At 43.8% G+C, this 25,191-nt stretch overlaps 1 protein-coding gene across 1 annotated transcript; it reads left to right on the top strand.

Moving 5' to 3' along the window:
- Positions 1 to 24,724, top strand: Mrpl3 (mitochondrial ribosomal protein L3). Its single transcript, XM_021171912.3, has 10 exons — positions 1 to 258; positions 1,178 to 1,362; positions 2,040 to 2,131; positions 3,467 to 3,565; positions 9,111 to 9,210; positions 11,281 to 11,341; positions 18,556 to 18,664; positions 20,982 to 21,059; positions 22,440 to 22,517; positions 24,259 to 24,724. The coding sequence occupies exons 1-10, from the start codon at positions 167 to 169 to the stop codon at positions 24,409 to 24,411; spliced, it is 1,047 nt and encodes a 348-aa protein (XP_021027571.1). The 5' UTR covers positions 1 to 166; the 3' UTR covers positions 24,412 to 24,724.
- The last annotated feature ends 467 nt before the right edge of the window (positions 24,725 to 25,191 follow it).

Here is a 25,191-nt window from a genome sequence, read left to right on the forward strand (position 1 = left end):
GTGGCCCGGCTGTGCTTTTCCTCCGCGGAGGGCATTGGCGGACAAACGGCGTGACTGCTGTCCCAGGGCTACTACCAACTCCTGGGGTTGGGGTCGGGGACTTGCTGAAAGCTTCGCGGCGGCGCGGCGGGAGGTGTCGCGAGCGGAGCTCTGCCCGGCCACTTCCATGCCGGGTTGGAGGCTGCTGGCGCAGGCTAGCGCCCGGGTGCTGGGCTGTGGCGCCGGAGGCCTAGGTGCTGGCCCCGGCTTAGGGAGAAGGTGGGTATGGGCAAAAGTGGGTAGCGTGGGGAGGGGGGAGGGCGCCGCCCACTCAAACTCTGTCCTTGAACAGAGATTTGGTTTGGCGCAGAGGGTTAGAAGTGGAACGGGCTATGTGTTCAAGGGGGTAGCATAGAAGATTAAGAAAGCATCTTTCAGTCTAAAGCCTTGAAGGGGTAGTGGGTTTTTGTTTTAATGTTCAAGGAATTAGGGGTTAGCTGCGACTATTAGCAGCAGCAAGAATGTCTTCCAACCAGCGAGTGCTGGACTAGACGTTGTGTTTGTATTGTGTCCTATTAGGCCTTGTGTCCCGTGAGCAGACCACTGTCGTGACAGTTTTTCAGATAAAACTGAAACTAAAGGGAAATAGGTTGTCCAAAGTCACTCAGCTAATGAGTAGAAAATCACTTGTAATTCTAAGCTGGAACTTCCTCACTGCCAACCAAAGTAGACTGCCCAGAGGTTTATTTAGGTTCTATCCCACCCCTCACCGTATGCAAAAATTAAGCACACTTCCTTCCTTCCTTGCCTCAAGCCTGCTAATCTCCTTCTTAGTGCATTTGCTGGACAGGGGTTGTGTTCTGTGGTTTTTAGTTTTGTTTTTAAAACTGCTTATTTAGTAGTTTGTTAACATTGGCGATGCCACTCCATTAGAAAACTGTCAAGTACAGATTCATGTGGGTTAGTAGCCTCTCATGTGTTTATTATTAGTTAGGTAGGATTGTTTATTGTTAATAAAAAAAGAAATTTAGCCTTCAGGGTAACCATTTTTGGTTAAAGCAGAAGCCCCCGTGTTATTATAAGAAGTGTTGGGGGAAATGGACAAACCACACCATTCCCTGAGGCCGTGAGTGCATTATCTAACTGTGGCCTCCCCTACATTAAATGGAAATAATGATTTGATTGTTTTTGTTTCCAGAAAGAACATCTTGTTCTTTGTTAGAAATCTCCACAGCAAGAGTAGTACTTGGTGGGATGAACATCTTTCTGAAGAAAACCTCTCGTTTGTTAAGCAGCTGGTCTCCGATGAAAATAAAACCCAGCTGACAAGTAAACTGAATCCCTTGAAAGATGAGCCGTGGCCTTTACATCCCTGGGAACCAGGTGAGGCGTAGGGATTTGAGATGTGACCCCTTAATTACAGTATGGCTGGATTGCATGAAAATGGTGACTGCTTTATACATATGCCATCTTGAATTTTCATTTCTGTTTCATTCTGCTTTCGTCTGCCAGCTTATTTGTTTGCAAATAAGGAAAGGACCTCAGGAAGGTGTTTTGTAGGTGTGAGGAGAAGCATTCTGCATATACTGTCTTCTTTAGATACGGAGAATATAAAATGAAAGGTAGAAACCAGGAAGAAGAGGCTGGAAAATCCAGTGTAAACTGTCCTGTATTAATACAGCTACTTTCAGTTGGGATGCTTGTGTGCTGTTTGGGAAGCATAGTTCCAAAATCAGCATGTCCTGTGGCATGTGTGTAGTATGATACACTAAACCCATTGGCGGCCAGACCAAGCAGGATGGGGCTTTTCCTGTGAACGTGTATTCGCTGGAGTTATTGAGACACTTGCTTTGTTTAGTGACAAAAGTTCAAGTCTAGCCTGGCTTATATATATTAATACTATTATTATATGAATACTGTTATTTTAAAACTGAAATGTTAGAATTATCTTACATTTGCTAATTTTACAAACATTTATTAACCACCAGTATATTGTACCTGATATAATTGAAGATAATTACATCTGTAAGTAGTCTTGAATATATTATATTTGTTGGCAGGTTCTTTCAGAGTTGGCCTCATCGCCCTGAAGCTAGGCATGATGCCTTTATGGACCAAAGATGGTCAAAAGCATGCAGTCACATTACTACAGGTAAGAAAACATGCATATAAGGGATATGTGTGTGCCAAGATCTGTGCACATAACCTGCATTGGTTGAAATGTGTATCCCAGACAGAAAACGGTGTGGTAAAGAAGAATATGACAGATAATAGTAAAGAGCTTTGCTTCTGACGGTTCCAGGAAAGTTGATTCTAGCCTACACCAGTTTTCTCATAATGGGATTAGAATACTTGGAGTAATGCCTAGGCAGGGTAGGGTGGCATAGAGCCTCACAGATCATCCACTTAATTCATTCTTAGAAAGTGTCTCAAGCCCATCATGTTCACAGTAGTTTGTTCTTGCCCTGACTGTGATTGTGATCTCCCTGCTGACAGTCAGAGAGGACTCTGCTTCCTCTGGGGAAACCACATTTTATTCACCAAGAGCAGTCATTCTGAGATGGTTAAGGACTCAGGCTCCGAGGATAAATCCTGGCTCTGCCACTTGTATGTTCATGAGTGCTCTAGCCTCTTCTCTAAGTGATATAATTCTATAAGAGGAAAAGTTAGGCCTCACTGCACACTGTTACTGTGAGGAACACAGGAGATGACGAATGTCAGCTCCTAGAGACAGTGCACAGTGTCTCGAAACTGTCAACTGCTTTCACTGTAGAGAAAGCACAGATGAAGTTAGACCATTACTCTAGATCATTCTGGACAGCTCAGTGTCCTGGGTCTAATCTCAGAGGTGTGATGATGGTTAAAATATAAGCTGTGCACGCTTAGAATCCTAACAAGGTACAGAGCCTTCATGAACTATTATGGTCTGAGTGTGGATCAATAATGGCAGACTGGTACAACCGCACAAGAAGCAGTTTATTACTGTGTGTCAAGTTTAGGCCTATGAACCCTGTAGTCATTGTCTCGCTGGGTTCTCTGGGAAGTCCTGGAAGGTGTATGCCATGGTTCTTCTTCAGCACTGTCTCAGGCACTATGGTGTTTAATAACCTAGAATTCCTAAGTGTTCATCAGTGTGGAGAACAGGTAGATGATGACCACTCACACAGTCTGGGGCAGTGAATGGGGTTACACATAGCAGGAAAGTGAGCTTCTCAAATGCAGTGCTGAGTAAAAGGCAGCTCTCCTTACTTAGCCAGAGGTTTAAAGTCTGGACTGGGACCTGGGTTCACTGTACCGTATTCCCAGGGGATGCTCATGCTGATTGGGGTCACAGTTTGAGAAGTGAAGATTCGGGAGAGGCAGGCACAGTCTTGGGATTATAACTCTTCTTTAAAAATAATTATTTTTGCTGTAATCCTGACTGTCCTAGGCACTCACTGTGGCTGGTGGATCACGTTACAAGCTCAGGTTTTGTGTTTGTTTTCAGGTACAAGACTGTCATGTGTTAAAATACACTCCCAAGGAAGACCATAATGGAAAAATCGCAGCTCTGACAGTGGGTGGGAAAACTGTGTCACGCTTCTATGTAAGTCTATATTTTCATTCCTAAAATACTACATGTTATTAGTTTTAGCTCTACATACGTTCATGTTTGCAGGATGTTCTGTAGTCACAAACTGACACTGACCCCGAGGCCTGGCTGGGGAGAGGCGGGCTGGCAGAGACTTTGGGTTGACTTCACAGAGCCGCAGTGTTTGTATATCGGTGAATCGAAGGTTAACGTACTCACTGCCTGTGTTGGCCTCATCACAAGGACTAAACAAGCTTCCTCCAGTTGCCTGGACTGCTGTACATACTCAGCACACCCTGGTCCATTTGTTTGATTTTGGTTTTTTCATTTGATATAGGGCTTTCCTGCATAGAAAAACATAGATATTTTACCTTTTTTTTTCTTGTATAAAAAAAATCAATTTTACACTTAAAACCAGAAGTTCATAAAAATTATTGTTACGTATTTTAGAAGGAACTTTCTGTTTGGGATGCATATGAACCCACATCAGATTTTTTTTTAACAGATCATTGTTTCCTAAGTGCAGTGTTAACAGAATGCTGACTGTGTAGCTTGTTAGAAAAATGCCCCCAATTAATATCTTCAAGGGCGAGTGAACACACCACTCATTTCCAAACAAATTTAGGTTTTTGTTGTCATTTATGAAATAAACATGGGCAAAAATCAAGATGTAACCATACTGCCTGTCACGTGTAGCACATATTTCTTGCATGCTCTTGTGTGACTTTTCCTATGGAGACATGAATGAACTCACCTCAGAATGAACCCACAACAGAGCAGAGAAGCTAAGCAAAAGCCCAGCTTGTGAGCCCTGAGATACTGGGATCACATGGAGCAGTATGTGTGAGGGTTGCTCACAGGAGCATGGACAGCTCAGCCTAGCCCAGGCTGGGTAACAGCTAAGAGTCAACAAGCCTGGAACACTCGCTCGGCATGAGGTGTGGACAGCTCCTGCCGGCAGCTGGGCTAACCAGGGTGCCGTAGTTGTCTGCTCTCTCCACGGCTCTCAAGAGGGCCTCGTGAGTCGTCATGAGTGTGGTTCTACTCTGACAAAACTGGGAGGTTCATTTACTCCTGAGTCTCATGGAAGGAATGTGTCACTGAGAGGAGATTGGTCCATGGCATGGAGGTGCTTGCCACGGTTAACTCATTGAGTGTTTACTACATGCCAGGAGCATGGTGTGAAGGCTTTTGCATCCATTATCACATATAATCACTGCAGCCTCCGGCACAGAGGAGTGATGTTCTGGTCAGGACTTGGCTGACCACTGATAAGAACAGAGAGACTCCATGACCCTACAAACCCCATGTTTCTGGATCCTAACCCCTGGGACCCTCAAGCTGCTAAGAGGGATGAATGAAGTAGTTCATAAATCAGCATAAATGCTGCAGAACTGGAGACACCCAGTGTGTGGGAGAACGACAGTGGGTGTCAAAGGGACACTTGTGAGAGTCACTTCTTTGTTTTTATACAGCTAATGTCTTTTCCATTATCAATTTTGTAAATGTATGACCTTATAGTCTTGACATCTATAAATTAGCCATCATTTGGGACAATTTATTCTACTCTAAAAGATGTATCAGTAAGTGAGTCTTCAGACAGCAGAAAACAGGGCTGGAGAGATGGCCCAGTGTTAACACTAGCTGCTCTTGCAGAAGACCCAGGTTCAGTTCCCAGCACTACATGGCGGTTCACAGTCATCTGTAACTCCAGTTCCAGGACATCCTAATGCACTCTTCTGTCCTGTGCAAGCTCTAGGCATGTAGATGGTGCACGTACATACATGCAGACAAGATATACACATATAAAAATGAATCTACATTGTTTTTTTAAAACTAAGTAGGAATGATGAAGACATGGTGCATAGGCAGAGCGCTGATCCTGGGTTCCTCCATTTGCGCCTCTTCACCACCACCCCCCTTCAGCGTCCTTCTTTTACTCGTAAAGATAGGATTTGGAGATCTCTAAATTCTTTTCCAGTTCTGAAGTTTATATCAATTCTGAATCCTTTAGCTCTTAAAGAAAATGTGCTCGGGAGCACAATTTAATATAGTCCCTTTTATGTAATGATGAAGATGTGTTATTGATCAAACACAAACAGTATTTGCAAAATAGCATTGTACGTACTAATCATTTTTCTCAGAAAGGTTAGTATTCTGCTTTCACACTCGAGATGGCTGTCCCCTCTCCTGCGTGTATAACCTTACAGTGTTATCTGCGGTGAGTGTGCACGTGTATAACCTTACAGTGTTATCTGCGGTGAGTGTGCACGTGTATAACCTTACAGTGTTATCTGCGGTGAGTGTGCACGTGTATAACCTTACAGTGTTATCTGCGGTGAGTGTGCACGTGTATAACCTTACAGTGTTATCTGCGGTGAGTGTGCACGTGTATAACCTTACAGTGTTATCTGCGGTGAGTGTGCAGCCCAGTGAGGATCTGGAGGGTCACGAGCTTTGTCTTACACTGTGGGGGATGCTAGCCATTCAGCTAGGTAAACCTTAAGAGCGTTCACTTCTCAAAGGTCTGTTAGAGAGAGAAGGGGGTTAGAGAGGATGGGTGTGATCAAAATATGTGCGATTGTCACAGTGAGACCCACTACCCTGTGTCACTAATGTGTACTAATAAGAAAAAGAGAAAGTTACTTTGCCAGTGTGGGAAGCACTCATCATTTATAATTAAAGTGTTTTTGTTTAAAAAGGAAAGAAATTTTCCAAACTAAAAATGTACCAGCCACTTACATGTTTAGCCCTCAGGGGAGCTGCAATTAGACTAACGATATAGAGGATTTGTTTTTATCTTTTAGTTTGCTTTTTGTTTTTTTTTAAGACCTATGAATATCAAATATTGAATAGTTGGGCACTCAAAATAAGTTGATTAAAATAGTTTTATTCATAATAAGGCTAGAACTGTTTTTTAATCTACAAGGAATTTACACCCCAAAAAAGTAGTCTACTTTGTTTTTGCTATTTTTGTATCATATAAAAACTGACGTGGCCCATAGTGTCTCTTTGTAAGAACACTAAATGGCCCTAAAAATTGATTAAATCAATTCATCTTGGGAGCAGAGCAGTGTTTTCATTGTAGGAAGGATAATTGCTGAGGAATTCTGCAGAAGGAGACTCAGCTTCATCTTCGGGGCTACCCACGTGTGACAGTGCCGTCTACATTGCCTTTTTGAATCATTTCTTTGGGAGTTTGGAAAGGAAGGGGGCAGGGCTGAACAGACTGTTCGAGCACTTCTGCTGTCGCTTCTGCTGAGCATTGGCTGTGCCATGGCTAAGACCTAGTTTTATAAGATTATGATTTTAGTTGAAGCAGTTATTCAATTTTAGTGCAACTGAAAAGCAATTAAGATATATATATGTTGTCTTAATTCTTTTATGTTGGAGTCTAGTGTTAAAGTAGGCTATGATGTTCATTTCAGCTATTTTGTATCAAAACATATCAAAACATAAGGGTTTCTTCTCAGAAGTTTCTTGGAATACTCAAAGTCTATGGTAACAAAATAACATTGTGCTTGATAAATCAACTGAGCTATGTAAATGTTGAAAGCAATTTTGAAAACTTAAACCAAGTACATTTGAATTTGAAACACAAGAAAGTAATCTCAAGACACAGACTTGTATGGAAAGCCTCTTTTATCTTGCAGACATGAGTGAGAAGGAAGGTGAGAAAGGGTGTAGGAGTTCTCAGCAAGCGAGAAGGGGAAGGGCAAAGGATGATAGGATCTGTCTTTTGGAGGGAAGAGAGGGAACAATAGCTTCTCGAGAGAAAAGTGGTCACTGCTCAGCCCCCTCAGAGCAGCAGTGTTCACTGCTCAGCCCCCTCAGAGCAGCAGTGTTCACTGCTCAGCCCCATTAGAGCAGCAGTGTTCACTGCTCAGCCCCATTAGAGCAGCAGTGTTCACTGCTCAGCCCCCTCAGAGCAGCAGTGTTCATTGCTCAGCCCCCTCAGAGCAGCAGTGTTCACTGCTCAGCCCCACTAGAGCAGCAGTGTTCACTGCTCAGCCCCCTCAGAGCAGCAGTGTTCACTGCTCAGCCCCATTAGAGCAGCAGTGTTCACTGCTCAGCCCCCTCAGAGCAGCAGTGTTCACTGCTCAGCCCCCTCAGAGCAGCAGTGTTCACTGCTCAGCCCCATTAGAGCAGCAGTGTTCACTGCTCAGCCCCATTAGAGCAGCAGTGTTCACTGCACAGCCCCATTAGAGCAGCAGTGTTCACTGCTCAGCCCCCTCAGAGCAGCAGTGTTCACTGCTCAGCCCCCATTAGAGCAGCAGTGTTCACTGCTCAGCCCCCTCAGAGCAGCAGTGTTCACTGCTCAGCCCCCTCAGAGCAGCAGTGTTCACTGCTCAGCCCCCTCAGAGCAGCAGTGTTCATTGCTCAGCCCCATTAGAGCAGCAGTGTTCACTGCTCAAACCCATTAGAACAGCAGCGTTCACTGAATAGCCCCATTAGAGCAGCAGTGTTCACTGAATAGCCCCATTAGAGCAGCAGTGTTCACTCTGCTCAAACCCATTAGAGCAGCAGTGTTCACTGCACAGCCCCATTAGAGCAGCAGTGTTCACTGAATAGCCCCATTAGAGCAGCAGTGTTCACTGCTCAAACCCATTAGAGCAGCAGTGTTCACTGCACAGCCCCATTAGAGCAGCAGTGTTCACTGAATAGCCCCATTAGAGCAGCAGTGTTCACTCTGCTCAAACCCATTAGAGCAGCAGTGTTCACTCTGCTCAAACCCATTAGAGCAGCAGTGTTCACTGCTCAGCCCCATTAGAGCAGCAGTGTTCACTGCACAGCCCCATTAGAGCAGCAGCGTTCACTCTGCTCAAACCCATTAGAGCAGCAGTGTTCACTGCTCAGCCCCATTAGAGCAGCAGTGTTCACTGCACAGCCCCCATTAGAGCAGCAGTGTTCACTCTGCTCAAACCCATTAGAGCAGCAGTGTTCACTGCACAGCCCCATTAGAGCAGCAGCGTTCACTGCTCAAATCCATTAGAACAGCAGTGTTCACTGAATAGCCCCATTAGAGCAGCAGTGTTCACTGCATTCAGGATACAATCCACTGAGCTGCAGGTATAGATGATTTAGCAATAAAAAAAGACTGTAGTATGTATCACAGTGGATGTAGATAAATGGTCTAAGGAATAAGAAAAATAGGATGACAAAATGGTTCTTTTGGACAGTAAACCGGGAGGCCTGAGTTAGAGAGCAGCTCATCTGAAAATCTATTGGAAACATTCTGTGAAGAAGGAGACTAGTGTAGACAGAGGACCTGAGGCCAGTGTGGATGGCTTTCAAACCAGCAAGGGCAAGGGCGGCCAGGCTGAGACTTGTGCACATGGTTGGATGTAAGCAGCAAGGTGATTTGCTCTTACGTGGATAATTAGTTTAGATATAATCTCATCTCCCTTAAGCAGTGGGAATTAGATGGTGTTGATTCAGTAGGGAATAAAGTATGCTTTGATTTTTCTATTTTTCTGTGTGTGTGTAATTTGGTTTGGGGCTCTGCACTCAGGTCATTTGTGCTGTTTCATGCATCACAATGTGCTGCTTTTCCCTCTAGAAACCTGACTCTAGATTGGAATTTTACCGAGATCTTGGACTGCCACCAAAACAGATACATAAAATCTTTCATGTGACAGATAACGCTGTAATTAAGCCAGGTAATCTGAGGTCGGGAGAGGAGGGAGGTAAAAATACCAAATATGTGGTTTGTTTAATGTCAGCCCTTTCAGTAAAGCTAAACAAAACACAAAGTCCCAAGCATGTATTTTTAAATATAAAACCTATCTGATTTAATCACTGGGAACAAACAGTCTTTGTTTCTGGTAGGGGGAAGCTGTAGGAACCTCTTTGTTTTCCCTGAGAGGGAGGAACTCTGGTGCAAATGTGGGGAGTGACACGTTTATAAAGAGCCTCTCCAAGTAGGCGCCCTAGCTTCAAAGTGTGTTCATGGTTGCAGGCTAGGGCTCTGCTAGGAACAGCTATACTCCCTGAAGAGAGAAATGCAGCCTCAAAAAGAGCCTCAGACGTAGCCCTGGGAGAGTTAGTTATCTCCCGTGCATGGAATGTCAGCTTAAGGACTTGGCATGTGATTATACTGATTCCTGTGGATGTTCGGCCTTCAGGAGAGCTCCATGGTATTTAAACTTACATTGCAGCAAAAAGATAGTGAAATTTTTTAAGTTTAAATTTCTTAACTTGAAGGCAAAGTAATTTTGAATTATAAAATTAGTATAAGTCTTGTATCATTTATTGGTCTGATTTATAACAGTATTCCACTTTAAATATAAAGGAATTGTTCTGAAATACTTTGTTCTGAAGAAAAGTTAAGTATCCACTTTGATATTGGCAGATGTAATTTGTCCAGGCCCTCTGTTCATGTTTAGGATCGTTGTAAAAGTCAAGTTCATGTTAATTTTTGCTGGAGTTCTAACCATATTAAATTACATTTCTGAGTCAGTGATGGTCACATTGCAGTTTGAGTTGTTCAGCCTTACAAAAATGAGGTCTCTATAATCCCTTAATTTTTCTTTTTTTTTTAAATTAATATTGTTGATGGATAAATCATTTGTATTTATTTTATAGAGTATAATGTGATATTTTGGCATACATAGGATGAAGTCCCTATTTAAATCCCCTTTACAAACCTGGATTAATCTTACCTTAACGAAAATGCTCTCAGCTAGGCATGGTGGAGCACGCCTTAAATCCCAGCACTTGGGAGACAGAGGCAGAGGCAGGCGGATTTCTGAGTTTGAGGCCAGCCTGGTCTACAAAGTGAGTTCCAGGACAGCCAGGGCTACACAGAGAAACCCTGTCTCAAAAAACCAAAAAACCAAAAAAAAAAAAAAAAAAGAAAAAGAAAAGAAAGAAAGAAAGAAAATGCTCTCTTAAACTCCACTGAACCCCTCTCTTTGTACTAATTAAACAAAGTAGGACCTGCTTTCCAGTTCATTCTCAGCTACATTGGTCCCTCTTTTTAATCTTTTTTTTTAATCTTTAGTTTGTTTGTTTGGTTTTTTAAAGGGCTCTTAATTGGTGATAGAGTGCTGACTCTTACCCAAGATAACAAATTTTTGAGGTCAGGGCTGAGCCTTACAAGTGTTGAGTATCTATAAGGACAGGTTTTGTCTAACCCAAAGACCGAGAGAGACTTTATCAGTATTGTGCCTAGAGCAGAAGTAATCTGACATGAGCAGGTGCCATATGAATATATACACCACAATCCATACCCAGCAGAGGAGAGACTGAGTCAGGTTGGCACAGTTCCTCATCCACTGGATGATGAAAGACTGCATCAAACCCTGCCTGGTCCCCTCATGTAAGTGGACACTATATTTTAATTCAGCATACCTCTTCACTGAAACAACCAGGAATCATTAAACGTTGCTTGCCAGCAAGGGGACAGTAACTGCCACGAACTCACTCATTTAGAGCAGCTCCACCTCGGCTCCATGAAGGTGCTGGCCTGCAGGAGTAGTCTGGAGGCTCACTGGAGCACCAGGAGCCTTGCACAGGGCGGGGACCCCTTGTTCCTCAGCTTTCTCATCATTAAGTAGGCCCTGTTTGCAGATGGCTTTAGGGTTTGGGTGTCTTTGATGCTCCTAATTGCTGAAGATCTGTGAGCATTTGAAAGCACTGCTGAGAGCTATCTGGGCCAAGTATCTGTGGATGGAGTCCTTTCTGTTGCTGACAGATAACATTGATTTCTTGTGTTCTTTCTCATACAGGGACCCCTCTTTATGCAGCTCACTTTCGCCCTGGACAGTATGTGGATGTCACAGCCAAAACGTAGGTCCTCAGTGGTTCTCCTTTGCTTTGCTTTTCTCCACAGGGTAAAGGACAGAGCGGGTGAAAGTACAGTCTCGAGAGTCAGCTCATGAAGACAGACTGCTCACATACGTCTGTCTATAAAGTCACTGACTACTGGTTTCATATAAAAGTGTACATTAGATGAACTGAGATGTATGCTTCCAGAATTGGGGCTCAGAGGAAGATCACATGACTTGAGTACTTTCCCAGTTAGGTCTGCTTTAAAGACCAAGATTTGATTGTGAAACACAGCTAAGCAGGGGTGGTGGGCGACCCGAGTGACTACTGGAGTTTGGTTCCAGGTTCTTTCTAGTCACCGGGAGTTGTAAGATTTTATACTATTTGTAAAAGTGGTTGTTGTGTTTAAGTGTCTCTTAGTGTAACTGTAAAACATGTTTGCAGTTGTTTTATCAGAAACTAAAGGAGATCCCACACCTCAGGTCCCCTTAGGAGCATGATTCAGGACTCTTAGTGTGAGGTAGTGAGTCTCTGCGGGGAAGGGAAGCCCTCGTGTATCCCAGGGCCTAATGTAGAGATGACCTTTTAACTGCCATGACAGAATGCTGACCGTGGTTCATTTAGTCTGGACTAGAATTCTGGGGATTTTAACCACTTCTGCCCCGAGATGTAGCAGTGTCTCTGTGACTCCATGGGCTCTTCGGATCTTAGAGAAGTTACTGCTCTGTAATGTGGAGTACCCAAGTCCATGTAGATGCTTGCAAACTGGATTCTGCTGGCAGATGGAACTCACACAACCTAGAACAGCCAGAATTAAAGCCCCGGTTGCTATGTGTTGTTCTCTCACCATGGATCCTGACTTCAGTCTTCTGTGTTTGTTTTCTCAGTCACATGACAATGCCTACAAAGATAGCAGCACCAAGAGCCTTCAACAAATAAAGGTGTCTGTGGACTCTGGGACAGGGCAGTTTGTTTGCATTTATTTTGTGATGGTGACCAAACAGCAGTTTTCATCCCAAGAACCTGATGAGTGTGGCCTCAGGTTCCTTACAAAGAACCCGATGGCAGTTGAGTTTCCGCACCATGACCACCTCATGTCAGACACAGGCCACTGCCAAAGCTGCTAGCTGCCTTTCTTTGTCCAGCTCTAGAAGTGAAGTGGGATAGCCTGGCGGTCAGAAGAGCTTTTAGGAGATTCTCAACCTGTCCCTTTTGTTCTCCCCAGTAAAGTCTCCTTCTTGTCTCTTAGAGACTGTTCTTCAGCTTTCCTGAGCTTTGTTAGTTAGCAAGTGAAGACTCTGGGTTACAGACCAGATTATTTTACTTTTAAATTTATTAATTATTACCAGTCCTAAGATGCCATGCATTAATCCTGTGAGTTTATATACACTGCTGTGTGAACCCCATTCCATACCTTGCAGGACATACAGGCTGCTCTGAGAAGGCATGGAGTCAGATGCCTTGGTCGGCAGGTGACTTGGGGCCAGGCTTGTGACTGGTTTAGTATAGAGCTTAGTTTTTCCAAGCCTGTGCTCAGTGGATGCTTTCAGCTCAAATACCGATGCTGAGCTGTGGAGTGTCTTTGGCTTTTCCCCCTTCTGGTAATTCCAGTCTTCTTGGATAGAGAGGAAAGGTGGGGGTGGGCTTTATTTGATTGGGTTTTGTTTCATTTTGTTTTTGTAAGGTTCTATTTCTAGAAAACAATGATTTGAAGTTATGTGGCAGCCTCCAGGATAAATGGCAAATGATGACTAGGGGGACGAGTTCCTTAGGATTGAAGCAGTGATGGCCTGCTGGGAAGAAAGCAGACCACACTGAGGAGGTTCTTGCCGCTGCATGGCTGCAGCACAGCATTCGGTTAACTTCGGTATGAGAGGTGGGTTGCCCTGTGGAAGCTCACTGTACGCTGGTCTGTGTCTTTGTGTAGACTGACTTCCCCGACACCGGCTTGAGTTGGATTTCACATAATTTTATGTTGAGTATTTGCAGGGACCATGCCACTGTGTTAGCATGTTGCCGCTGTCCCCCTAGGGTTTACATGCCTGTAGGCTGATTGTTGGGCGCATGTACTTCAGTTTGAACTCCGGAGTGCAGTGTTGGCTCCTTAGCTGTGCAGCTTTTCCCTGTGCTGTCTTCCTGGGCTATGGCATGTCTGGACAGCCCACATGTATTTGCTTGTTTTTCATTTTCCCTTTAAGTTCTTTAGTGCATGTCCCTCAATGCTCCTCATTTGGAAGGCACTTCCTGTTTTGAATTTAAGCTCTTTGGAGCCTATGAGAGAATTGTTTTCCCCATTAACTATGAATGGAGATACCACCTTTCAGGTATAGGTTCTGTGTCCCTTCATTTTCTTTCTCCTGTGACTGATGTGGGGACAGACTTTTCTACTTTGTCCTCCATTTTTAATCCTTTAAAAATTCAATTTACTCTATTCGGAGCAGTAAATTATGTAGTGAAACAAGGAGTGGTTAGATTATAAAGAGATAATATTTCAAAAAATAATACTTAAAGTGAATGGTTGTTTCTAGATGAAAGCTAATTTGAGAGGAAGTGTTTTAGAGTCTTAGAGTTGGATCTTGGTTTATTGTTTAAACATAGTGGCTGTGATTGCTTTCCTAAATTAAGTCTACCAAGCAACCAAACCCCAGGTCAACAAGACTGGAGATTACTAAGTAACCGGTAACCTAGAGTCACAGCTGAAAGCCATGCTCAGACGGCTCTGTGACCGAGGCAGTTCCTTAGTTCTTAATACTTCATCTTTAGCAGAAGGGCTTCCAGCACTTGGCTTGAGGCTGGCACTGAGGACCTACCTGCTCAGGACCGTTGTCTGCCATTACCATGTTCTCAGCTGCCTTCTGTTTAGAGTTTAAAAGGAAAGTCCTACCCTCAGTAAGACATACTGTGAAAGAGGAGTAGAAGGCATGACCTCATTAAGAGTTCTTATACATCAAACATCTTTTGACTCAATAGCTCTAAGACAGACATAGTCAACATGCAAATGAACGTACATTTTTAAAATTTGTTTATTTTAATGATTTGTTATTTTGGTATTTTGCCTGCATGTATGTCTGTGAGGGTAGCAAATCATTTGGAGCTGGGTTACAGGCAGGCGTGAGCTACCATGACAGTGCTGGGAATTGAACCCAGGTTTTTGGGAAGAGCAGCTGGTGCTCTTACCACCAAGCTATCTCTCCAGCCCCAAAAGATGACTTCTGGGTTTCTCTGTGTAGTTCTGGCTCTCCTGGAACTCACTTTGTTAACAGGGCTGGCCTTGAGCTCACAAATTCATCTATTTCTGTCTTCCAAGTGCTGGGATTAAAGGACTAAAGACATGCACCACCACTGCCCAGCCTGAATGCACATTTCTATACCCCAGTAAAAGGACTCACAAAAGCAGGTGCTCAGAGCATGCTAACATGCCAGTCTGTGGCTTAAACAGTAGTAAGAGAAGCAGAAGCAGATGCTCAGAGGGCCTGTACATGAGGCATTAGGGAGGAAGGGTGTCTCAAAGATTAAGGAAATGACAAAGTGAACGTTGGTGGCAGAGAGGAAGGGAGACTCCAGAGAGGGACAGAGGACAGCCATGTTTTCACAGGAGGGCATGGGCCTCTGAACACTGGCTGCATATTGATACTAAAGAGTCATTTACTTTTTAAAGACTATGGTAACCATATTGTGGTTTGTAGTTTAAAAGTGTCCTTAGCTTTCCATACTGCTATATTCATGATGGAGATGGTTTTTCAGTACCCTATTGGAGCTGCAGAGCAAGAGAAACAAGATGAGACAGGGCAGGCCTGGAGTTGGTGGTCAGTGGTGGATGCTTGGGCTTCCTTATAGTCTGTTCTTCAGTATGTGCAATGATTTCATAATAAAAATTATTTTACTAAAATCCATTTGCATTTTTGGATTAGATTAATCTCAGAAAAGTTCCCAGAGACTAATTGAAGAAGAAAATAGATTGTAAAGGTTTATGGTTAGTTTGATGAGAAAAGAGAAGGAAGAACAGGAGAGATATCACTGAAGCCAGTGGAAAGGACAGGACTTGGGGGCGGGATTATAGAGGTGTCCTAAGAGAACTGGGCAGAGATGGTTCTGAGCAGAGCAGCTTTCTCATCTCTCCTCACCTCAGACATGCTTGTCCCTGCCATACTGTGTAAAGAAGTATCTGATAATTTGATTTAAAACCATGTATGTTGTCGATATTTGTGCTGTCGTCATGATATGACAAGGAGATGAAAATCTAGTGGCCTCTAGAGATGAATGGGATGAGTTGGGAAATAGTAAGTTATGCATTACAGTTACTGATCGAGCCTTTAGAGCAGTGGCTCTCACCCCCTAATTCTGGGGTCCTTTAATGCAGTGCCTCATGGTGTGGTGACCCCCCCTCCCCCCCCCCCATAAACCTATTTCCTCTCTGTTTCATAACTGTAATTTTGCTACTGGTATGAATCGTAATGTAAATGTTTGATGTGCAGGATATCTGATATGTGACCCCTGTGGAAGGTTTGTATGACCCCTGGGGTCAGGACTCACAGGGTGAAAACCACTGCTCTGAACCTTTCTTCCCCTTTTCCTTTTTCCCCACAGCATGACAGTGGCAGTGATGGGTGTTAGGCTCACTTCTTTAGGCTGGGCCGTGGGCTAAATGATCTCTGCCCTGTATGCAGCCCATAAGAGAACACGGGCCAAGGAACAGCGGCAGGTTTTCTAAGTTAGTGAGACCTTTAAACAGTCCAAGCATCTAAATAAATTCATTTGTGTTGTCCTCATTTTCAGATAAGCCTTACTAACGTTGGAATGTCTAAAGTTGCATTCTCCCTGGCTTGAATTTTCACTTGATTTCTTTCTGCAGCCATTAGTTAAGCTACACTGGGTAGCTAGGAAGAGTGGTGCACACCTGCAAAGTCAGTCCTGTGGGAGACAGGAGGATTGCATGAGTTCTAAGCCGGCCTGTGAGACAGTACACTGTAGGCCAGCCAGGGCAATTGCCTGTCTCAGACAAACAAGCAGGCAAGCAAAGCCCCACAGTGGGGGAGGGGGAGGAGCTGGGCATCTGCCTTGGTGTACTTTTCTGTAACTTACACTTTTAAGGGCTAAGCTAAGTGAAGATGAGTTCATCCCTCGCTCCACTCCTGGTTCACCTTTGTTCTGAGTTGGTTAGCAGCTGGAGAAGTGAGACGCTGGCTACCTGTGCCTCCGCGAGCAACAGGTGCACCCTGGCCTCCGCATCCCGAATTAAGCCCATAATTGTCGTGTCTCTTGTGTTTTCGCCTTTTGTTTAGAAGTTATTTACTGAAGAGGTTCCCGATGTACACAGTGGGGCTCATGAAGTGTTCCAGACCCAGACTGAAAAACAATCTGCAATTAGCTGACACATAATTAGCACTTTCAGGGTACCGCTTTCATCTTGTAATCATTTACTCTGAAATGAGCTCAATTATCGTCTGTAATTTACCTGCTTGCGGTTTTTCTGGTGCATGCTCTCACGCTGACTTTTTAAGGCAGATAATCAGTTTGAGAACTCAGAAGGCGGCCAGTGTGCAAAGGTGGTCCTTTTAAAGCTTGTTTCTTCAAGATGGCACTGTTGGTCCCACCCTTCTGCTCTTAGGTGCTACTTGCTAAATGATGGAAGACTTCCAAATTACTCTTCACTTATTTCTCTTTATTTTTAAATTGCTAAGCTTTTTACATTACTTTGCAAGTATGCACTGAACTTCATTGTTAAGTGTAAATATTAATAATTTCTGAAGCATAGTTTCAGTATTTGATTCTTATAGCTTCTCTTCGGTGTTCAGCTCTCTATAGGATTTGCAGTAATTTTTCCATTGAATATATGTTCCTATTGTGATAGGAATGCTCTTTTTTCCCTTAGTTATTGAGGAGTGAGAAAGTATACGCCTGAGGGGGTCTGTGTATAACTTAGAGTTGTTTTTATGTTAAGTCCTTGATTTATCTAAAACTGTTATCCAAGTCCATCCTGTCTGAGAATTCTTTCTTAATAAGCACATAGCAAGGTTCTGGGGGAGCAGCATGGTTTTCATGCTGTGCTCTAATTGATCTGAACAGTGCGCATCTAATCATAACTACACTGCATTACGTTAAATTATATTGCTATTGTCTAGTGAAAGGTGAAGAAAAGCTGCACTTTAAGAGCACATAGATGATGCCTGTAGTAGATCTACAAGTCCCCTGCTCCTGCACAGGATCATTTGGAGGGATGCACTTGACATTCAGAGATAGCCTTTAGTAATGTTTAAACTTGATGGTGTTAGCTTGTTTCTCAAGCTAACAGACTCTGCAATAAAGTATATTCATCTAAAAAATAATATTTAAGTTGTTAAGAGACTGCCTTTTTCTACTTTTGCTTTTCCACTAGCTTCCTATTCACCACAGGTCAGGATCCATCTGGTGCCATCTAAAGCTACTTGCCCAGCATCTAGAGGTTTATTTATTCAGTGTTCTGATTTGTGTACTAGCTGTTGCTTTCTGACTCGTTGTCCTCACACAGTTGCAACCTCAGTGTCTGTGGTTAGAAATTGAGCACACTTGCCTAACTGCATCTGGCTGAGGGTCTCTCCCAGGCCATAGTCACATTGGGTCCTGACTAGAGAAAAGTTGCCTCCAAGCTTACTAGCATAGTTGTTGACAGCAGCAGGGCCCTGCTGTTGCCTGGAACAAATCTTGTTACTTTGTGATCCATAGGAGTGCTCATATACTGAAAACTGCGCTTGTAGTGCCTAGGAAAAGAGAGAGAGAGTACCAGAGAAGGGCCTCTTATAAGCAAGGCTCACATGGACATCTCATCTCAGCATATTGTAGTCATTGAACCCAGTCAGTCCCAGGCTCCTGGGAAGAGGGTTAAGCCCAGCATCAGCCCTGGGGAGGGAGTCTCTAGGCTCCGTCCTGCTGACTGCTGCTGGCCATGCTTGTTATGAGATGAAGCTTCCAGAGCTTTGCTAGCATCCCGAGATTATGAGGGTGAACTTCATAGGTAAATTCCCCACACCTAGCTTGCTGTTGTCTTACAGTCTTGACATAACATTTTATACAGAGCTAGGTTCCAGCGGGAGGTGCAAACCAAGACAGACAAAGAAATGTTCATTTGCAGTTTGGCTGGTATGGCCTTTTCTGGTTATTTAGATAAGAAGTAATGTTAGAACTCCAAAGTGCTGTCAAAAAGTATCAGATATATTTTATACTCCATTCATTATGTAAATTCTAACTTTTCTCCCCAGTATTGGTAAAGGTTTTCAGGGCGTCATGAAAAGATGGGGATTTAAAGGCCAACCTGCTTCTCACGGTCAAACAAAGACTCACAGGAGACCTGGCGCTATCTCAACTGGGGTGAGTATAAATAGTGGAGCTCACTGAAGGAGGTAGGACTTGGGCTGGGGCTCGTTCTATAGCCCAGGTTAGCCAAGATCTTGCAGGACTCTGCTTGCCTCAGCCTTGGAGGTCCTGGTAGCTGTCAGTCTTCCGTGGGCCTGGCCTCACCCATTTTTCTAGTGCATGAGTACATGTGGGCAGCACTCTCTGTTCCTGTCTTCCCCGGTGTCCCATCTAAATTATTACAGCAACTGAAGGTGGCTGCCACCTCACATACTAGTTTTGCTCTGAAGGAAGCAGTTGTTTCAGATTGTCAAGGATAGCGTATAGGAAGGGGAGTCATTGACAGAAACAGAAGTAAGCAGTACTGCAGTAAGAATGCCTCTGCTGGTGGCTGAGGTCACACACTCCGTTCTTCTCACAATAAAGCACATCACAGCTTCTGTCCCTAACCTACCAGATTGTGTTCCAAGTTGCTGAATTTTTGTCACACTGTCTCCTGAGAACTAAAGAGAGGTCTGTTCACAAGGCGGCCAGGAAATAGGGTCAAAATCCATGATGGGTGCCCGGAAGCATGCTGCCCTGATGAAGGGGAAACTGCAGGCGTTTCCTTCCACACCACAGAGCTTCTTCTGGCTTTGCCCTAAGTGTGTTCTCCCCAGGGCAAGGCACGAGGTGCTCCTGCCTTGTTACTTGTAATAGCAAACATGGATGCCCACAGGGGTTTGGGTAGGTTAAACTGGTATCTCTTTAAAAAAAGCATTTTCTTAGAAGAAAAATGGGTGAGACCTTTAGGAAACAGTGGTGACTTGCAGCAGACTCAGTGTGTGTGTGTGTGTGTGTGTGTTTGGTTCGTCCTCACTAGTAGAAGGGCTGGGAAGATGCAGTGAGACTGCCTACCTCCAGGTGATGGTGGGCAGGCTCAGTGGAAGATGCTCTTTGTATGCTGTAGTGTTTACCCCTGGAGCCTTGCTAATGGTTTACAATTTCAAAATCAAAACCTTTTGTTCACGTTTGAGGGGAGTAAATGCAACATGAGATATAATTAGGAAATGAGCTTGAGTGTTTCAGCTGACTTGACTCGCAGCCACACTGAAGAGGAGGGAAGAGTAACTAAGTCAGGTATTTTAACATAGCTGCCTGGTTACCTACCGTGAGTGTAAGGGTAAACATGTGCTCTTTGGGCTGGGGCAGATGAGGGATTGCTGAGCAGCAGTGAGAATTCAGCACCCGAGTAATAATGTGAATGTCCAGCAAGTGCCCATGCTCCAGCCCCAAGGGATGTTACAGCACATGTGTAGAGGCACGACACAGTACACACATGCACAGATACAGAAGGAAGGAAAATCATACACAGCAAACACATACAAATGTTACATTTAGATTTGCTTTTTGCACTGATGGCAGCAATTCATAAATAATTTTCTGTGAATTGTAGGATTGAGCAGGAAAAATAGGTATATTGGTGATGGAAGCCAAGAATCATGTTCCTCCGTTAGAGAAGAATGTTATGGTGTGGAAGGGGGAGGGGGGGTTAGAGTGAACCTCGAATCCTGTGTCATCAGTCTGCCCCAGCCTTGTGTGTGTGTATTCATGAGTGTCTGTCTGTCCGTTTTTTTACTTTGCCTGCTGCAGTGACCTACAGAAGTGCTCCAGTGCAGTGGGTATGCCTAGAGTGCAGGGTGTGGTCTAAGCATCCTGCCCCACAGACAGGAAGCCCTGCAGTGGTTGGGTTATTTAAAACTCCAGCACTGGAAGGACACAGTGAACCCAAGATGCCCTAGACAGGAAAACCAGGAAGTGCTTAGACATGGGAAGGAGACACAGACGCCTGCTTAAGGAGCTTCCCATTTAGCAGAGCTGAGACAATTGTGGCTTACAGCTGAAAATTCATGGAGTACAGAAGCTGAGGCAAGAGGATCAAGAGTTCAAGGCCAGCCTGAGCTATGTAGCCTTCTCTCAGGAACAAGCAGTAACTGCTTACCCCCCAAAGAGAAGGGGTTCCTGCTGATATAAGTGAATTGCATCCATGAGTATGAGTATAAAAAAGAGAACAAAATGGGACATCCTTCCTGCCAGCTGGCTAATTCCTGTAGTCAGAGCAAGGGCATCCTGCTGCCTGGTGACTGTTGCAGATGATGAGTTCCGCCAGCATTGTCAGTGGATACAGATCAAATGGTGGATGCTTGAGAGAAGCTGGACTTACATCCACTTTCAAGTCAGATTGCAGATTAACCATCAAGAGAGAGTACTAGCAGTAGAGAGAACCATTGTGCCTTATACATCCTTGGAATCAAAGTTACTGTAAATGTGAACTTTGTCTTTTGTTATTCAGGATATTGCCAGAGTCTGGCCTGGAACTAAAATGCCCGGGCGAATGGGAAACCAAAACAGGACGGTGTATGGACTGAAAGTAAGTCTGTAAAGTGCTAATGTAAGTTTACATGCAAAGGCCAGAGTGTGCACTGTGTGTGTGTGTGTATGTGTGTGTGTGTGTGTGTGTGTGTGTGTGTGTGTGTGTGTCCTGAACAAGGGTGCTTTGTAACTGTTAAAGGTGTAGGGTGTGGGGTTAAGTTGTAGATGTGGAATTAGAGTCATTCAAAAGAATGGAATGAGTTGTACTGTACTGGGCTTCTATATGCTTATACTTCCATTAAAACAACAGACATGCATATATTTATATGTCTATAGCTCAAAGCATAGAAAGAACAAAATAAGCTGCCATAGCAACAACACCCGGAATTTTTATTCACACATAAAATGTATAGATTCTGAATATTTTTTTTTTATAATTATATCAGGGTTCTGGCAGGGGGAACACTATTTGGCTGAGTGGGTGGATGTGTGACTGAGTGGACAGTCTGATGGATCCATGAAAGGATGGTTCTGGGGTTCCCTTCTGGTTGTTATATGGATGCTGAGAAACCCACTGTGGGCTGCCTCCAGGCTGGGGCCTTGACTCACTCCAAAGCCTCAGCCAGCAAGCCCAGTGATGGGAGTTCTCAGGCTGGAGCAGAAGTCCGAAGACTAAAGCCCAAGCACAGATGGACCCTGCGTCCTAGGTGCAGAGAGACAGGAGTTGAGGGGCTGGGACAGATTTCCAGGACAGAGGGGAGATACTTCTCTCAGCCGCTTTTGTTTACTCTGGGCCCCTGATGGGATGCGAGTCACCTACTAAAAGTCCACACTGAGACTCCTTCACAGGCATACCAGCTCAGTCTCCTCAACCCAGTCAGTCAACCCTGAAGTCAGTTACCAGATAAATAGGCATCTCTTTCCCACCATTTCTATTTTACTTCAGTAAAGTCTGTCTACTTGTCACGGTGTTCGGTGTGGCATTTATTTTCTTACTGTCTTTTTAATTTTATTTTATTTTATTTTATTTCAATTTTGACTATTACTTTCCAGTTGTGTGTTTGTTTTGCTTCTTGTTGAGATGTTTTAAAAGGCAGTCTGCTTAGCCTGCTTGATTTAGAGATTAGATTCAATGAGTTAGGAATTCCCAGTGGCTAGTGTAGAACAGTAATAGTAGCCTCACTAGAACTGACCGCACCTCTTTCTCAGTCAGCAGACTCCATGGAGCTGAGGGAGTCACCAGCCGCCACACTCAGGAAGTGAGAGGCAGGAATGAAAGTGAGGTGCAGGTCCTCACAAGTCACTAACACAGGGCTGAAAGCTTTCAGCCTCTGCTTGGCCTTCATGCTGGGGTGGTCAACTGGAGAGCGCTTCTATCTCACTGTCTCCTCGTTCCTGGTGCCTTCATTTCTCATAGGTGGTTCGCTTCTTGTTACAGGTGTGGAGAGTGAACACCAAGCACAACATAATCTATGTCAATGGCTCTGTGCCTGGACATAAAAATTGCTTAGTAAAGGTATGTACGGCTGTCTGCTAAAGGTGCGTACAATTCTCCTCCTCGTTGTTTTGGGTTCTGTCCATGAATTCTCTCTGCTCTCTCTGCTCTGTAGCTTCTGAAGAAGCGTCTCTGCTGCCACGTGTGCCCTACCCCGGCTTTCTTTGTAGTAGCATCTCAGTAAAAACAAAAGACACACTGGAAATAATGCGCTGCACACTGGAGCCATGAGTCTGTGGGAATGAAGGCTTCAGGGAGGGGAGCCATTGCCCAGTGTCCTTCCTCTGTCTTTCCAGAAATTTGAGGAAAGAACAAGAAGTGCTGAAGTGGAGGCTGGGGTCTCACTGAAACATCACTCAGTCATACCTGCCTCCCCAAACATCTGCTGTCCTTGTCAGAACTAAAGAGAAAGGGAAAAGGGAAATAAGACTAATGTGTAGACCAAATAAACTGAGGTAAAGCTGGGTGCTTCCGAGGATCTGCTGTGTGAGTGGGCTCATAGCTGAGGTGAGCCCATCGCTAATGCCCCAGCAGAAACAATTAGAGATCACAGTGTGAACTGTATACTTACTGCATTAGATATGTTCATTTATACTGGGAACAGGATCAGAGCTTTGAGACAGGAAACCCTCAGGTATGGTGAATACATAAAAGTGTAAGCATGATGAGAAGTCACTACTTGCATCCTATGTGACAATGTTTATCAGATTAGCACACAGTTTTCTTTTAGGGTGTTTTCCTAGTTAAAGCTGAGCCTAAGGTTAGGCATTGAAGAAAACGGACTGTGATGGTTCCCTGGGCAGCGTCCTGGCCACTTCCCGATCAATTGTAATGAGGGGCATTAAAATAGAACTCTTTTTATATACTTAGTTGTTCCTAACAGCTGCTGACTAATTTTGAGTAAATTATTTATTTCTCATTGTTAAAATGAACCAGCCCTATTTTATTGTTTATATAAGTATATTTTTCTCTCTGAATGAGTCTACAGAAGCTTTGAGGATCCCAGTACTATTATCCAAAACTAAAGTAGAGCATCTTGGATCTTATCAGCACCTCTGCTAAGGGACACCTGCTGTGAATCCAGACATAATCTGAAAGTTCTCAGGCCATAACATGTTCTCAGAGCTTCTGTAAACACTTGTGGGTTTCTTTCTCTTGGTTTTGCTGAATGTCACTCTGTCTTTAACTTCTCAGTTAGAATGCTCCTTGCCAGCATTATCAGCTACTTTCTTTAATAAAATCGATATTTCCCTTTTTGTGTTGATAGACTTAAAACTAACAGAAATAGAGTAAATTCCATGTTTTTAAGCTTCAACCTCCAAAATTTTATTCTAAGTATAGAAAACAGAGTAACAAATCAGGCAAACAGAGCACACAGCAGACTGGACAGTTGTTAGGTATTTAGTATTTAGTATCAGACCTTTATATTTGAAAAATAAATATGCATATAAAAGATACTTGAGATGTACTTTTAAAATATCCATCCTATTGGACAGTTAAATACAGACTTACAGGTCACAGTAAAGTACACAGTGGTCTTCAGTGGCTTTATTCTCAGGGGCTAGCTGATTCAACTGAGGAAAAACAATTAACCAGAATTCCTAGAATACAAAGGAATACAGCAGAAGAGCTGTTCTCGCCTCTGTGTGGAGTGGCTGCATTCATGCTCAGACGTGTAGAGTGGAGACTCTTTGTCGGTGGTCCCTTTACAGACCAAAATTGGTAGCACATATGAGTGAGAGTTTTTTCCTTATTCTCTCAGATCAAAGACTCTACGCTGCCTGCATACAAGGACTCCTGTAAGAACCTGCCTTTCCCCACCTACTTTCCCGATGGAGACGAAGAAGAACTTCCAGAAGATTTGTTCGACGAGAGCGTGTGGCAGCCCAGTGAGCCTTCCATCACCTTTGCCTGATGCCCTGGTGTGCAGGACTCTGTGCTCGTGCACTCTGATGAACCTGATCAGGAATGGGAATCGTGTTCCCTCTGCTTAGTCATGAGAGCATGCTCTTGTTTTTATCAAAGGACACAAATAAGTCACTTAGCCCTCACTTCAGCCTGGTTAGCAAGGTTACTGCATTAAACAAATAGTCACATAGACTGAGTTTGTTAAAATTAACAATTTGTGAAGAACAAGATGCCTGTCATTTGTAGGTGTCATTCTTTAGACATATTTCCCAGTCTAGTTTTGTTTTTATAAACGTTTATTAAAGATTTATCTCTCTTAATGTGTGGTTGTGAAACAGAACCTGAAGGAACTACATTGCTGCCTGTTGGATAAAAGAAACCATTTCTTAAAAAATATAACATTGTTTTAGAGTTTAGAAATTTAATGGGAGGAGGACTTTTTTTTAAATCTAAATTATAGAAACCTACGTGTTAAAATGAGGACTGGGTGGATACAGAGCCCCAGCATAGCCTGCTTCTGTGGAGCAGCCACTGCTGGGCTCTACTGCTGAGCATGGGGGGACATATGGGCAATTCACTTCTCAGAACTTGGCTCCTGACTTGAGCGTGAACCTGACATGCCATTTCTGTTTTCTCTTGAAATCAGGGATCATATTTGTAACCAGACTGCATTCCAATTAGCCATTTGTACCAACACTGGTGCAGGTTATTAACTGTAAAATGGGGCTAGTACTGAGCCTTGAGTAATTGTGTAAGCCTCGGAAAGGCCAGCTAGTAGCCAGCATGG

This window comes from Mus caroli, unplaced genomic scaffold (genome assembly GCF_978045245.1).
Source record: "Mus caroli unplaced genomic scaffold, Mus_caroli_1 scaffold_11, whole genome shotgun sequence".
NCBI classification, from domain to species: Eukaryota; Metazoa; Chordata; class Mammalia; order Rodentia; family Muridae; genus Mus; species Mus caroli.

Bases quoted from the DNA above. Each gene is read 5' to 3' on its own strand.
- Mrpl3 (XM_021171912.3), top strand. From the start codon at position 167: ATGCCGGGTTGGAGGCTGCTGGCGCAGGCTAGCGCCCGGGTGCTGGGC. The intron at 2,132-3,466 runs GTAAGAAAACAT...GTTTGTTTTCAG, and splicing joins ATGCAGTCACATTACTACAG to GTACAAGACTGTCATGTGTT. The intron at 3,566-9,110 runs GTAAGTCTATAT...TTTTCCCTCTAG, and splicing joins AAACTGTGTCACGCTTCTAT to AAACCTGACTCTAGATTGGA.